Source organism: Suricata suricatta, chromosome 4 (genome assembly GCF_006229205.1).
Source record: "Suricata suricatta isolate VVHF042 chromosome 4, meerkat_22Aug2017_6uvM2_HiC, whole genome shotgun sequence".
Taxonomy (NCBI): Eukaryota; Metazoa; Chordata; class Mammalia; order Carnivora; family Herpestidae; genus Suricata; species Suricata suricatta.
Genome location: NC_043703.1, coordinates 8,715,092 through 8,733,186, shown reverse-complemented (window position 1 = coordinate 8,733,186; position 18,095 = coordinate 8,715,092). Strand labels below are relative to the sequence as shown.

The 18,095-nt window shown below is 42.3% G+C and overlaps 1 protein-coding gene across 3 annotated transcripts in view; it reads right to left on the bottom strand.

The window, feature by feature from the left end:
* Positions 1-6,491: 6,491 nt before the first annotated feature.
* CCDC168 (coiled-coil domain containing 168) overlaps positions 6,492-18,095 on the bottom strand; it is a 38,476-nt gene continuing 26,872 nt past the window's right edge. Inside the window, exons 4-6 of one of the 3 annotated variants that reach the window (XR_003907568.1) lie at positions 15,832-15,925; positions 6,704-6,817; positions 6,492-6,537 (exon numbers count right to left, since the gene is read on the bottom strand). Coding sequence is in view for 2 of the 3 variants with exons in the window: in XM_029936466.1 (XP_029792326.1) it covers positions 15,872-15,925 (54 nt within the window). In the remaining variant the exon portion in view is untranslated. Of the gene's footprint in view, positions 6,538-6,703; positions 6,818-15,803; positions 15,926-18,095 lie in introns of those variants that run through there. The other 2 variants (XM_029936466.1, XM_029936465.1) reach the window with 2 other exon arrangements.

The following is an 18,095-nucleotide window of genomic DNA, read 5'->3' as shown; positions in this document are numbered from 1 at the left end:
CTCTTTACCATGGAAACAATGATCTTTTCTGGAACATGTGATTCTTACCTAAAACCTCAGAGTTACAAACAATGTGATCATTAAAGACAAAATGTAATCACCTGTGGTATATAAAGATCCTAAGCATCACAGTAAGTGCAATACTGCCACCATTCACTTTGTCTGTGTTCTTTCTTATAGATACTGCACCAACACCAACCCCCTACTCAGAGACCCTTAGACAGTGGTGCGTGGACTGGTCCCCTGCAGTATATCTATCTTGAATAAAACCTTGGAACAATTACACTAAAAGATTGAGTTAAATTCTAACCGGTGGGACTACTGGTATTCTGTTCTTTATAAGATACTGTAGAATAATTCAATGCAAGCCTTGGATGAAAGAACATATGAGCAAAGCAAATATCTGATAAAAGGCATATCCATTTCTATAAAATGTTCTACAAAACGCACCTCTCAAAACTCAATAACAAGAAAACAACAAAATAAAAAATGCACAAAAGAATTGGATACAGTTTACCAAAGAAAATATACTGATAGCATATAAGCACATGAAAATTTGCTCAAAATCATTAGTCATTAACTAAATAGAAATCCAAACCAAGAAATACCACTAAGCACATATTATAATGGCTAAAAATGAATAGATTGATACCACCGAGTGTTGCTGAGGCTGTGGGGAACCTGGAATTCTCATTCATTGCTGGTGTGAATGTAAATGGTTCTATTCCTTTAGAGAACGATTTGGAAGTTTCTTAAGTTAAAAGAGGTCTGATATAAAACCCAACCATTCTCTTAGGTATTTCTGGAAGTGAAATGAAAAAAAATATGTCCATACAAAGACTTGTACGTGATTGCTCATAGCAATTTTATTCATAGGAACCAAACACTGAACATAACTTACTATCTAGAAATAGTAAGTGAATAAACAAATTATGGTACATCCATACAACAGAGTACTGCTTACCAATAAGCAGACGGATATCTGTGACATCATGAATACATAATTATGCCATTTATATAAAATGCTATAAAGCCCAGACTAACCTATAGTTCCAGAGAGCAGATCACTAGTTCCCTGCAGAATGGGGGTGGAGGGGAAGTGGCTAAGGAGGGCATGGGGGGGTTAGACAGCAGCACAAGGGAACTTTTTTTGTGAGGATGGCCCATGGTGGATAAATATGTCAAACTTAGAAAATGTTATACTTTAAGATTATGTAGTTTAGTGTCTACAACTATACATCAATAAGACTATTTAAAGAACAACAATGAGATACCATTTAACATTCACTAGATGGAAAAAATTTAAGGGGCAGCTGGGTGGCTCAGTCGGTTGAGCGTCCAACTTGGACTCAAGTTGCAATCTCACAGTTCGTGCGTTAGAACCCCACATGGGCTCTCTGCTGTCAGCTCAGAGCTGCTCAGAAACTATCACTCTCCCTCTCGCCCCCTGCCTCACTCTCTCTCAAAAATAAATAAGCATTTTTTTACTGTTTAAAAAAACTTTAAAAAAAGATGGAAAAATCGTGAGAGATTTGACGGCATGTGATCATGTCGAGGGTGCGAAAGAAAACACTACACATATTGTGTATGGTACATGAGGAGGAAACGGCATCTGGGAATTCATGGAAATCCTTCAAGATTTAGTAGGTGCATTAAAAAAGTGCCGGTCGGGGGCTTTCCGGAAAGATGGGGAACCTACATGCAACCCTGCCATCCTCCTCTTCCAGTGACTTCTGCTTTTTAAGTTTATTTATTTTGAGAGAGAGAGAGAATGTGAGTGGGGGAGGACCAGAGAGAGAGAGGCAGAGAGAGACAGAATCCCAAGCAGACTCCATACTGACAGCACAGAGCCTAATGAGGGGCTTGAACTCATGAACCATGAGATTATGACCTGAGCTGAAACCAAGAGTCTGACACTTAACCTATTGAGACACCCAGGCACCCCACCAACTATTTCTTTTGAGCAAAGTAGCTGCTGGCCTCACTGGTCTACAAGAGAGTCCTAGGACCAGCAGGGAGAGTGCGAGATGGTCTAAATCAAGGGGCTCGTGGAAAGAGCGGGGCTGGTGCTGATTCACAGCTGGGAAAGGGGAATGTCTTTTTTGCATGGCTTTTTGCAGGATTACCTGCTTGTGCCTCTGTTGCTAAGGACCTTCAGAGAAAGAGCAGAACTGGGCCGAACCCTTCCAAATTCCAAGGCCAGGAGAGCGTTGGCCTCACAGCTGAGAAGAGCAGGAGAAAATAGATTTCTCCATCTCAACAGGGAACGGCCAAGTTGCCACCAGGGACGCAGCTGGCCAGGACTGTTGGTCAGGGCACAGCAGAAGCTGGATTGGAGTCCCTCACGATGCCCAGGGCCCCACAGGAGCAAAGGAAAACACAGCGGCCAGAGATGGGAAGAACAAGCAGAGAACACACTGAGCCCGCGGTGCCTAGTGACGGAGCTATTTCTAAAAGGGCACGGATGGCAACTCGGACATAAGCGCATAAAAAGAACATTCATAGAGGCCCAGATATGGCAGACAGATCTGCGCTGGAACTAAAAAACAGAACCAAAAAAGACTGTTTTCAAATTTTGCAAAACCAGTAGTGAATCGAAGGAGATGAAATAATAGCATATCAAGGTTTGCCTGACAGGAGTATACATTATGTCGAAGTGGGTTTTGTCCCAGGAATGTAAGGGTGGTTTAATACCCAAAATGACATTAACAGAGAGGGCATGGGGAGGAGGAAAGTTGTGTGATCATCTCATCGATGTAGAAAAGCACATTTGGTAGCGTGTAACACCTGTCCATGATTTAAACATACTGTTGGAAACTAGGAACAGAATACTTCTGCATCTCAATGAAAGCATCTACAAAACCCTCCAGGGGTGCCTGGGTGGCTCAGTCGGTTAAGCGTCCGACCTCGGCTCAGGTTATGATCTCATGGTTCACGGATTTGAGCCCCGCGTCGGGCTCTGTGCTGACAGCTAGCTCAGATCCTGGAGCCTGTCTTCAGATTCTGTGTCTCCCTCTCTCTCTGACCCTCCCCCACTCATGCTCTGTCTCTTTCTCTCAAAAATAAATAAAACATAAAAAATTAAATTAAAGACTCTCTAGCACCCATCAAACTTCCCAGGAAGATACTGAAGGTTTTCCTTGTGCTATTGAGAATGAGGCAATGAGGCTGGCTATCACCACTCCTCTCACTGCACTAGGAATTCTAGCAAAAATAAATAAAAAACATGTAGCATTGAAAGGCGGAAATAAAACTACCATTATTTTCAAGTATCATTGTGTATGCGGGGGAAAAAAACAAAAGAATTTACAGGCAGAGTATTAGAATTAATAACTGAATTTAGTAAGTTTATTGGATCCCAGTTTATTCAACAAGCAACAATTGTGGAAATGCAAATTAAAGTCATAACTATCATTGATAACTATCGGGAGGGTAAAATAGGACAAACATGATCAAGTGCTGCAATCATGTGAAGCAACAGGGATTCTCATGAACTACGGGAGAGCGAACCGGGACAACTACTTCGAACAACTGCTTAGCAGTATCTAAGGAAGCTGAGCCTGTGTGTGCCAGCAACTCCCTTTCTCACGGTGTACACTGCAGACGTGCACCAATACGTGTGCCCTGAACAGTATACACTGCAGACTGCGCAAATACGTGTACCCCTAACAGCACACACCACGGACGTGCACACATACATGTGCCCCCAACGGCACACACCGTGGATGTCACACATACGTGTGCCCCTAACAGTACACACTGTAGACGTGCACAAATACGTGTACCCAAACAGTACACACCGCAGACGTGCACACATATGTGTGCCCCGAACAGTACACACCACAGACACGCACCAATACATGTGCCCTGAACAGCACACACCGTGACCTGCACACATACGTGTGCCCCTAACAGTACACACTGCAGACGTGCACCAATAGGTGTGCCCTGAACAGTACACACCATGGACATGCACCAATACATGTGCCCCTATACAAATGAACAGAACAGTGTATTTCACAGGTGTGAACAGCCAACAAGTGCAAACTACCCGTTTGTCTATCTGCAGTAGAATGGATGAATAAACCATATTGCCTTCATACCATGGAATAGTACACAACAGTGAGAGGAAACCACCCAGGTCCAAATGGACGAAGGTCACAACAACACGTTAAACAAGAGAAGACACCCACAAAAAGTATATATCCTATGGGCTCCTGGCTGCCTCAGCAGGTAGACCACACACCTCTTGGTCTTGGGGTGATGAGCTGAAGTCCCACGCTGGGTGTAGAGATTACTTATTTAACAAGTACATATTCTATGACTCCATTTGTGTACAGTTCAAAATAAGCCAAAACAAATCTATAGTGATGAAAGTCAGAAAAGTGATTCTGTGTGGGGGTGGTAATTTCCGGAAGGGGCCATGGAGAAGCCTATGAGGTGCTGGCAGCTTCCTATATCTTGATTTGGATAACGGTTAAATGAGTGTCTTCTTGAAAAAATGTTTTAGTTGGACACTTATCATCTGTGCATGTTTATGTCTTATCCTTCAATTAAAATGTTATAAAACCCATCAATAAAAATAACCATTCCTTTATTTTTAAAAATCAGTGGATGCGTGGAAAGAGAGGCTATTCATTGTTAAGACACAAATTTGTAGCCCAAGAGATCAAGTGGAAGATAATCTCAAAAACAAATCTCAAGTATGAAGGTAAGGATGACAAACGTGGAAGACACATCTCAAAACCCTTCTCTGCAAATAACAGGTGCTCCAGAGGAGACAAAAAGCAAATAGGGAGACAATGACAGAATATACATCAATATCCTTAAACAAGAGACCGACCCAAATTGTGAATTGAGAGGGCCCTGTTACCCCAGAAAAGACTGAAGACCTAGATGTGGCCATATCCTGGAAAATCTCTGAACTCCAAGGCTAATGACAAAACTGAAAAACTTCCAAACTAAAAAATAAACTTACTGAAGAAAGAGACTTAGAGTCGTGCTGAATGTCTCCTCTGTCATCACTTGAGGCTGGGAAACAGATAGTGTTTATGATGTGGCTAAAAAAAGGTTGCAACCCAAGGACTCATATCCAGCCAAAGTAGCATTTAACCAAGCGGCAACAGAAACACATGTGGGGTTACGCATGACTTCAAGGTTGTGACACTCATAGTCCATGTGATACATATACCAGAGAAAGTTCATTACAATAAATGACAAATAAATTAGAAAATTGACTTGATGGGGTGCCTGGGCGGCTCTGTCAGATGAGCGTCCCACCTCGACTCAGTCATGATCTTGAGGTTCGTGAGTTCTGTGCCGACAGCTCAGAGCCTGGAGCCTGTCTTTGGATTCTGTGTCTCCTTCTCTCTCTGCCCTTCTCCTGCTCATGCTCTGTCTCTTTCTCTTTCTAAAAAATAAATAAACATTAAAAAAATAGAAAAGTGACCTTAAGATGGAGAAATATGAAGTGAAGAAGAAATGCTTTTGAGCCACCACTCTAGAGATCTGTGGTTAACTCCAAATGGTTGATTGTTTAGGTCTCTAGAATTCTGCATAAATGCTCAATAAAGAATCTTGTAACAGAAAAGGTATTGTGCCAAGAAAATCCCATCAATGGGCTGGAAGTAAAAGAGCCAATTATCTTACATAAGTGATAATTAGGAAATGCCTGGGACACACAGGAAGCAAAGCTGTCTGAAGATCTTCTTTAACAAGAGAATAAGGGAGATAAAAGTAAGAACAGATAAAAGCAATGTCACAAGGTTAGTACCACCCTTAGATGCCCACAGGAGGGTCCCCTGCTCTGCACCCAGGTCTTAGAGCACCTGATTTTGTTCCATGCAGAGTCCACCTTCCAGGCAAGGAGTGCACAGTGTACATAATGGGAGGAGAATAAAGGCAGGGAGCAACGGCCATGCCCACCCCTTTCTTCTGGACGGTGCTCTGGCTTCCTGGGAATGCACAACACCTCGTCCAAACAGATATCAGCCAACTCCTGGGGTCTGAACAAGTTTCTTTCAAGTACTGTTCCCTAGGGAATGAACATAGAAGGTGGGACCCAGTGGTTGGGCAAGGGACAGCTCTGTGTGTGTGTGTGTGTGTGTGTGTGTTGGGAAAGGTTGATGCAGCTTGCATACGTGTGCTGATGTGTCCACACCCATGAACATGATGACCTTTGTGGGAAAAGAGCCAGGTTGAGGAAGGGGGATGGGCTGTGGGCCAGCGTCCTCAACCAAGAGTCACCCTCTCTGCACGGTCACTTTCCAGAGCAGATCTCCAAGAAGTCTGAGAATTCTAAATTCGAGCCCAGGCTTCCAGGGTATTATGAAGATTTATTTGTCACAGCAGAAGGACAGAACATATTTTTTTACAACAGCTTGTTAGTTTGATTTATAACTTTTATATATTTAGACAAATGGTATTTGGGTCTCCTTTTGAATTCTTCTCAGGTCCTGGGGTAAGAATAATGTCAGGACAGAACTCTATATGGCATATGAGGAGCTGTGAATTCAGAGAAGGAAGAAATCCCTTGGGCTGGAATGAGATAGCAAGAAAAGCTTCATGAGACTTCACTGCAAATCATGGAATATTAGGCTGAAAGGAGACAGCTGAGGTTATGCTAACTAAAAAGTCAAGTATCTTTTTTGGGAGGGGAGAGAGCTCTTGGATATCAATAGGGGAGATCACAAATCTAGCTTACTTTATCAAAGAAAGTCCATGGAGGTTCAGCAGAGAGTAACAGAACTGTGCCCAATCCCACGTCTCCTGGCTGTCAACTCCATGCTTCTCCACTTTTCTGTTTGCTCCAGCTGGCCTGGGAGGAACAGCAGCTTTGAAAAAATATGACTGTAGAGGTCGGGGGACAGGGTTCATGGAGAGGCAGAGGAGGCCAGAGCTCCCCAAACTTTTCTAACCAGAGGCACGTGATTGCTTCCCCAACCTGTCGTAGCCACCTTTGAAATCTCATACATGATCTTTAAAAGTGATATGAATTGTATATTCTCTGTCCCTTCCATCGTGACTTTGGACAAGTTGTTGATACTTTGAGCCTCAGTTTCCACATCTATAAATAGTGGGAAGAGTAGTGTGAAGAGGTCTGTGTGAAGAGTACATGATATAATGTGTATCATTGTGTTTCATAAGGGTTGACTGATGAGCTTTCCCTGGCTTGTGTGGGAATGGAACTTCCCTAATGAAATGACCACTCACATGTGGTCCATGGCTTTGCTTTGTTCATCAGGACAGTGTTATTTGGTGTTGAGAAAGTATGTTGCAACTTATTTACTCCGTTTGGAAAATGATTCGCCAGCAAGAGCTGTTTTGCAGAATTGATGACATGTTACCTTAGAATGAACACAGAGTAATGCTGAGGCCTGCTACGTGCACCGTGCACTAGCTCACAATCAGTCGAGATTCTTGGATGAAGGGCAAGCTTTCCTTTCCAGAGGTCTAGTTTATTTTTGTCAGCAGGGAGAGGTGATATGGCTTATTTTGTAATAATCCTTGTAATCCTATGGTGATATGCATGTTCTAAATCTACTAATCAGCTGGCTATGATGTGGTAAGCTTTTCTAGATATTTAGGGAGCATATGTGAGATGCTAGAAAATCCATGCAATTGTTTATATGTTGTGCAGAGGGATTGGGAATATATATTTGATAGTTTTTTTTTAAGAAAACCACCAAACATCTTAAATATGAATTTTATACACATCTTGAAAGGAAATGAGGAAAACTATAGGGATATGCCCTTGGTCGTGGCGAATTCTAGAAGAAATGGGGAGTTAAATTGCATAGAGGTATCACTGGGTGCTGCAGGTAATACAGTTCAACCCCGGCATCTCCCTTTCCCTTTTGGATTTCTTTTGACTCCCTCCTCCCGTATTACCCACCCTCACCTCATGCCTCAGACAACCACCAATGTGTGTTCCTTTCTGGGGGGTGAGCGTTTGTTTTTAGATTCTACATATAGGGGCGCCTGGGTGGCTCTGTTGGTTAAGCATCTGACCCTTGGTTTCAGGTCAGATCATGATCTCATGGTTTCATGAGTTCAAGCCCCATGTGGGGTTCAGAGCCTGCTTGGGATTCTCTCTCTCTCTCTCTCTCACCCTCTGTCTCTCTGCCTCCCCACTCTCTCTGTCTCTCTCAAAATAAATACACTTAAAAAAGCTTTTAAATATAAGTAAGATCATACAATATTTATCTTTTTCTGTTGGACCTAATTTCCTTAGCATAGCGCCCTCAAATTCCATTCATGTTGTCACAAATAATAAGATTTCATTCTAATGGTTGAAATAATGTTAGGACCTAAGTCTACCATTTTATTATATATTTTAAATGTTTATTCCCTGTGTTTTGTTCCCATTTCCCTTTTTCTGCATTCTTCTGGGGAACTGCCTGAAAGATACTTGGTAATCAATTTTTATTTCTCTGAAGATGACTTTGAGTTTATCATATATGTGTGTGTTTGTGTGTGCATAGACCCATATATAATTAAAAAATATATTATTGTATATATAATTTTTAAACACACACACAGACTTCAGTATATGATTCTGGGTGTTTGCAACATCGTAGTTCACTTTTAAAACCTTTTTTGAGCTGATGCTGGCTAGTTTCATGCATTGGTCATTTGGGAGTCTCCCTAAAACTTCACAGACATATCTAAACAATAGTTAGCAGTGGAATATAGAAACCTTACATTTAGGTCCCTTTATAAATCCACCTTTTAAAATCATAAACCCAGACTTTAGCCTCTACTACAAAGCTGTCATCATCAAGACAGTATGGTATTGGCACAAAAAACAGACACATAAACCATTGGAATAGAATAGAGAACCCAGAATTGGATCCACAGATATATGGCCAATTAATCTTTGACAAAGCAGGAAAGATTATCCAATGGAAAAAGACAGCCTCTTTAACAGATGGTGCTGGGAGAACTGGACAGCAACAAGCAGAAGAATGAAACTAGACCGCTTTCTTATCCATACACAAAAATAAACTCAAAATGGCTGAAGGACCTGAATGTGAGACAGGAAACCATCAAAACCCTTGAGGAGAAAGTAGGAAACAACCTCCTAGACCTCCAACGCAGCAATTTCCTACTCGACACATCCCCAAAGGCAAGGGAAATGAAAGCAAAACTGAACTCTTGGGACCTCATCAAGATAAAAAGCTTTCACACTGCAAAGGAAACAATCAAGAAAACTAATAGGCAACTGATGGAATGGGAAAAAATAGTTGCAAATGACATATCAGATAAACGGCTAGTATTCAAAATCTGTAAGGAACTCACCAAACTCCATACCAGAAAAACAAATAATCTAGTGAAGAAATGTGCAGAAGACATGAACAGACACTTCTTCAAAGAAGACATCCAGATGACCAACAGACACATGAAACGATGCTCAGCGTCACTCATCAACAGGGAAATACAAATCAAAACCACACTGAGTTACCATGTCACGCCAGTCAGAGTGGCTAAAATGAACAAATCAGGAGGCTATAGATGCTGGTGAGGGTGTGGAGAGACATGCACCCTCCTACACTGTTGGTGGGAATGTAAACTGGTGCAGCCGCTCTGGAAAACAGTGTGGAGGTTCCTCAAAAAATTAACAGTAGCACTCCCCTATGACCCAGCAATAGCACTGCTGGGGATCTACCCAAGAGATACAGAAATGCTGATGCACAGGGGCACATGTACCCCAGTGTTCATAGCAGCAATGTCAACAATAGCCAAATCATGGAAAGAGCCTAAATGTCCAACAACTAATACATGGATCAAGAAGATGTGGTTTCTCTATACAATGGAATACTACATGGCCATGAGAAAGAATGATATCTGGCCATTTGTAGCAAAATGGATGGACCTTGAGGGTGTCATGCTAAGTGAAATAAGTCAGGCAGAGAAGAACAGATACCATATGTTTTCACTCATAAGTGGAACAGGGGAAACTTAACAGAGAACCATGGGGGTGGGGAAGGGGAAGACTAGCTGGGGAGAGGGAGGGAGGCAAACCATGAGAGACTCTTGAATATTGAGAACAAACTGAGGGCTCATGGGGGAGGGGGAGAAGGGAAGGGGGGTGGTGGGCATGGAGGAGGGCACTCGTGCAAATGAGCACTGGGTGTTATATGGAAACCAACTTGAAAATAAACTATAAAAATATATAAAAAATACACTTGTGAGGCTCACATCTTGTTTTCAACAATCAAAGGCTAGTCACTTATATTTTTCATATACTCATCTCTTCTGTTCATTCCTAATGTTCCAAGTTCCCTTCTGTTATCATTTCCTTTTTGTTTGGAGCATTTCCTTTGGCAATTATTTTAAGGAAGATTTGCTGATGGCAAATTATTTTAGTTTTCCTTTATCTGAGTGTGTATTTCACCTTCATTTGCAAAAGACGTTGTTAAATATAACTTCTCTATTAAAAGCTCTTTTTTTCTTCACAATTAGGGAATGTGGTGCTAATACCTTCAGGCTCCATGGCTTCTCATGAGAAATACACTGCTGTTCTAATTGTTCTTCCCCAAAGGAAATGTTTCCTCTCTCTCTGAACTGAATGCTTTCAATGGTTTTGTCTTTTGTTTCTTTTAAACAGGAAGCCCAAATGTTGGGCTTAGTTTAAAAAAATTTTTTTTTTACATTTAATTATTTTTTTCTTTTTTTTGTTTAATTAATAGTTTATTGCCAAGTTGGTTTCCGTGTTAACACCCAGTGCAGGGGATGGGGGGTGATCGTACATTTATTTATTTTGGAGAGTCAGAGCGTGCACAGAGGAGGGGCAGAGAGAGAAAGAGACACAGAATCTGAAGAGAGGCTCCAGGCTCTGAGCTAGCAGTCAGCACAGAGCCCAACCCGGGACTTGAACCCACAAATCGTTAGATCATGACCTGCGCCAAAGTCAGACCCTCAACCAACTGAGCCACCCAGGCGCCCTTGTCTTTCCTTTTCAAAATGTTTATGATGATGTATGTTGGCATAAATGTCTTTGGGAATTCTCAGATTTCTGACCTACTTTCAAGTTCACTGGGTGTTTTATCATTTCCATTCTGCTATTGAGCACATTCAATGAACTTGCTAATTTTATTTAATTTTCAGCTTAAAAATTTTCAATTGGTCCTTTATATCTTCTATTTCTTTTCTGAGACTTCATTTTTTCCATTTGTTTCTAATTGCTTATTGGAGCGTTTTTGGGATGAGTGCTTTAAAAGATTTGACAGATTCTTGTCTTTTCTTACTGAGATGAGATTTTTCTGTTTCTTGATGTGGCGAAGGGTATTTGATTGTGCTCTGCAGTTTTTGGATATTGTGAGAAGCCAGTTCTTTAATTCTTCTCTAACGTGGCAGGTAGTTACCCTATTAGGCTTTAGAACATACATCCTGGCCATTGTTTGCTTTTTATTCCCCCTTACATTTTTGTTGAAATGTCAACTTAGTTTTCAAAGTTTTGCTGCATTATATTGGTCTGCCCCATTTCTGTGCTACTTAGAGGCCAATCTGCATCCTAGTTAGCATTCGCTTCTAAAACATTTTGCTGTTTGACTGGTCTGTTTCTTTTACTTTTTAAAAAAAAAATAGTTTATTGTCAAATTGGTTTCCATATAACACCCAGTGCTGTTCCCCACAAGTGCCCTCCTCCATTACCACTACGTTCCTTCCCCCTCCTTCCCCTTCAACCCTTGGTTCATTTTCCGTATTCAATAGTCTCTCAGGTTTTGTGGCCCTCCCTCTCCCCAACTCTCTTTCCCCCTTCCCCTCCCTGTGGTCCTCCATTAGGTTTCTCCTCTTAGACCTATGAGTGCAAGCATACTGTTATCTGTCCTTCTCTGCCTGACTTATTTCGCTTAACATGACACCCTCGAGGTCCATCCACTTTGCCACGAATGACCATATTTCATTCTTTCTCATTGCCATGTAGTAGTCTGGTCTGTTTCATGCCTAGGTTACTTGAATCTCCAGGTACTTCATACACAAATGTAAGGAATTATTTTTCTCTTGCTCCTTTCTCTAAGTAATCATTTACCCCCTTTCTGCTTCAATGAAAACCAAGGTGCCACCCATGGTCTCCATGGAAACCTTACCCACAGGCTAGTAGGGCGGTGAAGATCACCTCATTACTAGAGGACCAGAAGGAAGTTGGGGCTTGATCCACAGCACCAGTGCTGACCATCATAGTCAGCAAAGAGAGGAGTGGGTATAGTTTTTTCTTGTGGTATGTGTGAGGAGTGGGGTAGGTATTGTCCAAAGGGTTTGGTCCTGCTCAGCCTCCCCTTCTCCTGGTCCTTTGGTTACAAGGAGAAGTCTCTTCTTGAGGTCTTTATTTTGTCTGCTCTTTGTTTCTGGGTTTTGGCATTCTCTAGTCCCCAGCGCAGGAGACATAGGTAGAAAAATAAAACAGGGAACTCACCTCCATCCCCCTTTTTGTGTCCTAAAGTCCTTGGCTAATTTGCCTTATTTTTTCTACCCTCCAGAGCCTTATGATATTTGTTTTATTTTAATTTTTTTTTGCCTAGAGTTTTTAGCTAAAGGAAGAAATAGGGTGGGAGGCGGTATGCCTACTCATCTGGATCCAGAAGACATGAACCCTAGGTTTTTCACCTGAACAACTAGAATAGAGTGACGTCAACTGAGATGAGGAAGGGTATGGACACAACAAGTTTGTGCATGAAGATCAGCACTTCAGTTTTGGTTATATTGAGTTTGAAGCATCTACTGCTGAAACATGTGAAGAAACTGAGGGGGCAATTAGATAACTACGTGTAGAGTTTAGGAGAGATATTTGAGTTGGTGATGTAACTTTGGAGTTAATCAAAGCTATAGATGTTCTTTTAAGACATGGTACTGAATGAGATCCCCGAGGGAGTGGGAAGGAAACCATGTACATTAAGAATTCAGGGAAAAGAGGAAGAACCATGAGAAGCACCTGAGAAGTAGGGGCCAGAAAGGTGAGGGGAAAGCCGAGAGTCTGTGGTATTATGGAAACCAGTCATAGAAAACTGATTCAAGGAACACGAAGAGCTCAGCAGGGTCAGATATTGCTAATAGAAGATGTTTGGGATTTAGATTTAAAACATTAAATTTCACAGCACAGAGGTTACTCGTGCCTTTTGTAAGAGCAGTTTAGGTGGAGTGCTGGGGGAAAGGAGATTGGTGTGGATTTATAAGACACTGGAAGGGCTCCAGAGTGGCTCAGTTGGTCAAGCATCCGACTTCAGCTTGGATCATGATCTTCCAATCTGTGAGTTCGAGCCCCGCATCAGGCTCTGTGCTGGCAGCTCAGAGCCTGGAGCCAGCTTCAGATTCTATGTCACCCTCTGTCTCTGTCCCTCCCATGCTCATGCTCCATCTCTCAATAATAAATAAACATGAAACATGAAAAAGTGTTTTCTTAAAAAGATAATGGAAAAGAGGAATGGGAGAGTGAATGAAAAATTCTTTTGAGGGTTTTTCTTGCTAGGAGACTAAGCCAACTGGGAAAGTAGCTGGTGGCAGATGAAAGGTTAAGAGATGACTTGGGGACTTTTATCTGTCAATATATTGTTTTTAGATAAAGAAATAATAGCATATATGCTGTTGGGAATGATCCAGCAGAGAGAGAAAAACTGACAAGGCAGTGTGGAGAGGGGAGAAGGTTAAAATGATTCCTTGGGTAGACGAGGACTAGGATCTAATGGGGCACTGGCTTGAGATGGTAGCGAGGCCCATCCACCCATGGCGGGTATAGATGGGAAGAGAGTCCATGAAAAGTCTCCCCACTTCTCAGTGAAGTACAAAGTAAGGTCATCTGCTTGTGAGGCTGGGGTAGGAGGAATCAGAGGTTTAAGGAAAGAAGTGAAGGTATGAAGTAGCTAGGAGACATGGGAGTGAACGCACTATGAAAATGTACTCAGGCCACCAGAGTTTTGTTGACGAAAAAGTAGGATGACACAAATCGGAGTGACTATGTATGTAGGGTTGTCTGTTTGGAGAAATAAATAAATCCATCCGGCTTTAGTGTCTCACCTCTCGGTTCCTTCACCCTGCTCACACCACCCTCGTGTCCTATTATTCTTGGAGCCCTGCTCTTGAACAAACTACAAAAATAGGGCATTGCAAAAACTTGAGGTGGCAGTTCCAAACATGTGCCCTGTGGCCATGTGAAATATTTTTAAGTTGTGAGGGAAACATGGCGACATCTGTCGGACACTGTGTGAACTACTAGCTCAAGGAGGTTCACAGTTACATTAGCAGATGGTGCTACATTTTACTCGCCATTCCGTGGTTTATTTGTGAAGCTGAGTTTTCTAACTTTTGTTGAATTAAAAGAAAACACTGCACAAAAATCAGTGAGGAGTTTCCAATCTGATTCTAAAGTTTGAAAAGTTGTTCAGTGCCCAATAAGCACACATCCCTTCAGCAAGTAATTGTGGTTACTTAAAAATAAAATGAAACATTTAAACATTTTATTTATTTTGAGAGAGAGAGAGAAAGAGAAAGGGGCAGAGGGGGTGAGAGAGAGAGAGAGAGAGAGAGAGAGAGAGAGAGAGAGAGAGAGGAAGCATGAGTAGAAGAGGGACAGAGAGAGAAAGGGAGAGAGGGAATCCCAAGTGGGCTCTGCACGATCAGCACAGAGCCTGATCTGGGGCTCGAACCCATGAACCATGAGATCATGACCTGAGCTGAAGTCAGACACTTAACTGACTCAGCCACTAGGAACCTCAAAAATAAAAGTTTTAAACATACTATTTTGAGGCACCTGGGTGGCTGAGTTGCTTAAGTGTCTGACTCCTGACTTTAGCTCAGGTCATGATCTCACGGTTCGTGGATTTGAGCCCTGCATCGGGCGCTGTGCCAACATCACGGAACCTGCTTGGTCTTCTCTCTCTCTCTCTCTCTCGCTCTCTCTTCTGCTCCTCCCCTGCTTGTGTGCACTCTCTCTCTCAAAAAATAAATATTAAAAAATGTAAACATATTGTTTTTTTCAAACATCTGCTAAGCTTCTAAGATATGAATAATAATTAAGTTGTTTGGACCTAAGCTACTTAATATGAAGAATTATTAACTATTATTTCAGTCTAGGGGTACAATCAGAGACACTGAGGGCATGGAGAAAGTTTGGGAACCTCTGAGTTACGGATGAGTTCCTGTTGTTTCCTTTAGTTCTTCCAAGTAATAGGTCAAGGCCCTTGAGACATGTATTTGTGCAGTAGGACTAGGGACTTCTCAGACCTAAGTCTAAATCTTGCCCAGGAGAGCTTGGGAGAGACCCTTCCTCCATACTGCCCTCTCAAGATTCCTCATTCCCTTAAAACTTGAGCCTAAATTTCTCTCCCCAGTTTTAGTGGCACATTGATGCACCATGAGCATCTGTTATAGCTTGGGTATTTAAAGCCAAAAGAAGGGGCGCCTGGGTGGCTCAGTCGATTGAGTGCCTGGCTTCGGCTCAGGTCATGATCTCACAGTTCGTGGGTTCGAGTCCCACACTGGGCTCTGTGCTGACAGCTAGCTCAGAGCCTGGAGCTTGCTTCAGATTCTGTGTCTCCCTCTCTCTCTGCCCCTCCCCTGCTCACGCTGTCTCTCTCTCTCAAAAATAAATAAAACATTAAAATAAAATTAAAGCCAAAAGGAAACACACATGTCTCCACTCCCCCAGAGTCTTATGTATCTAAAAGAAACGAGGCCATGTGGGTCACCAGGAGACTTGGCTCTCGTGTTCATCATTTTGCCAACATCCACTGTACACGGGTAATTCTTGATAGAAGGTTCAGGCCAAATAACTGTGACCTCAAAGACAAGGAACATATACGTGGTTAGGGATGTGTGCATGCGTGAGCCTGTTACCTGGCTCGCAAAGATGGTCTCTCCTCCCAGAGTCCAGGTTTCAGTACCCAGGACAGGGCCTGGCCTGTGGCAGACGCTGAATCCATGTTGGATGCTAGAATATGGAAATTAATAAATTAATGTGGTCTGATTTGCATAAACAGATGTACCATAAAGGCTAAAGAAGCTCAGGCTGTCGGGCCCTCAAAGATTTATAAATGAGATATCTTAACTATTGTTAGTTAAAAATACGATCATTCTAGTCTGACTTACCTCCTGGCATATTTGACTTCATATTTGGTGAGATCAGAGAGGCTGCAAACACTTTCTGGGATCCGCCTCAGGGGAAGTGGAGTTAGGATGCTTGTAGTGTGGGTTCAGTGGGCTAACTGTGATTGGCATTCACTTTTTATTTATCTGGTGGAGAGGGGCAGAGAGGGAGAGAGAATCCCAAACAGACTTCAGGCCACAAACACAGAGCCCAATTCAGGGCTTGAACTCATGAACTGTGAGATCATGACCTGAGCAGAAACTAGGAGTCGAACGCTTAACCAACAGAGCCACCAGGCGCCCTGACATTCCCTTTCTGTCTTATAGTCATGCTAACCAACCCAGCAGAGAAATAAGTTCCAGGACTCCCGCCCACTGTGAAGGACACGTCCAGGCTGGGACATGAGGTCAGGGGTAAGGTCCGGGGCTAGATCGTGTGAAAACTTCCTACAGTGCCCCGGGGCAGGAGGAATGTCCAGGACAGAGGAAAAACAGGACATGGGAGGCACGTATAAAAAACTGGTCTGTAGAAAATCTTCCGGCCATCAGGTGTGTCAAAGTAGAAGTTGATAAATGATTCTCTGCAACACTTAGTCAAAAAAGATACTCTCTTCTGACAAGAATATACTCAAAAGGTCAGAGCACACAGGATACATTTAGTATACTTTCTTTTTTTTTAATACATATATATATATATTTTTTTTTTGAGAGACAGAGAGATAGTGAGAGCAGGGGAGGGGCAGAGAGAGAGGGAGACACAGAATCTGAAGCAGGCTCCAGGTCTGAGCTAGCTGTCAGCACAGAGCCCGACACAGGGCTCGAACTCACGAACTGTGAGATCATGATCTGAGCCGAAGCTGGACCCTTAACTGACTGGGCCACCCAGGCGCCCCTGTGTACTTTCTTTTTTGATGGGGATCACGTGACAGTTTACCAGCTTGTTGCTGTGTTACAAACCGACACTGGTAGAACCGCAACCAGCAAGGTCACCTGTGTGTAAAGTAAGATTTTACATATCTTCTCAGCCTGGGTCTCACTGATCTGATGTTTCAGGCTCTAATGAAGTCTTGTGGTTCCAGAGGAAATAGTATGCGAAATGGCCACTCTGTCAGCAAAAGTGCCAGATTCTTTTTAATTGTCAGTAATAAATGATAAATCTTGATCCAACCACTAGAAGGTTTGTTTGTGACCTCTCTATGAAAATTTTTCCTGAATTGTTTTTTGAAGAGATGATCAAAGAGCGTGCAGCTGAAAAATGTTGAAAGAAAATATTAAGCAGTTGACAAAAAGGTCACTTTTTGGGACTCATAGCAGGTTGAGTTTGATCAGCTTTACAAAATCTGAACTCTGTACTGACTTTTCCCCTACTCTAAATATGCCCTTTTCTATCTACCTTTACATCCAGAAATTTATGATATTTCTCTCTTAACAAATAGACATTTGATGTCTCATGATGCAAAATGTCTTCATGATGTAAGAACTAGTCACTCATCTGTCCCTATCATTTATGGTAGGAAATTTCACCAAGTTAGCTCTAACAGCTCTATGTAACATTTAACTACAGAGAGCTCTGCATTGCCACAAGTGACAGCCAATCTTCTGAAACAATACACTTAATTTAAAATGCTGCACGGGGCCCCTGGTGGTTCAGTTGGTTAAGCATCCGACTTCAGCCCTGGTCATGAAATTACGGTTCATGGGTTCAAGCCCCGCGTCGGGCTCTGTGCTGACAGCTCAGAGCCTGGAGCCTGCTTCAGATTCTGTGTCGTCCTCTCTCTCTGACCCTCCCCTGCTAGTGCTCTCTCAACAATACATAAATGTTAAAAAAATTTTTTTAATTAAATGCTACACATTGTGTAATCTATTTGAAGAGCTTTTTATGGAACAATTAGGAATCCAGGTAATCATTTCAATATGCCAATGGGGATACTATCTGCAAAACACAGATCATGGAAAACTCTACAGAATAACCTGGTTTCTTCAATTTGAGAAACTGTAAGAAAAAAACAAACAAT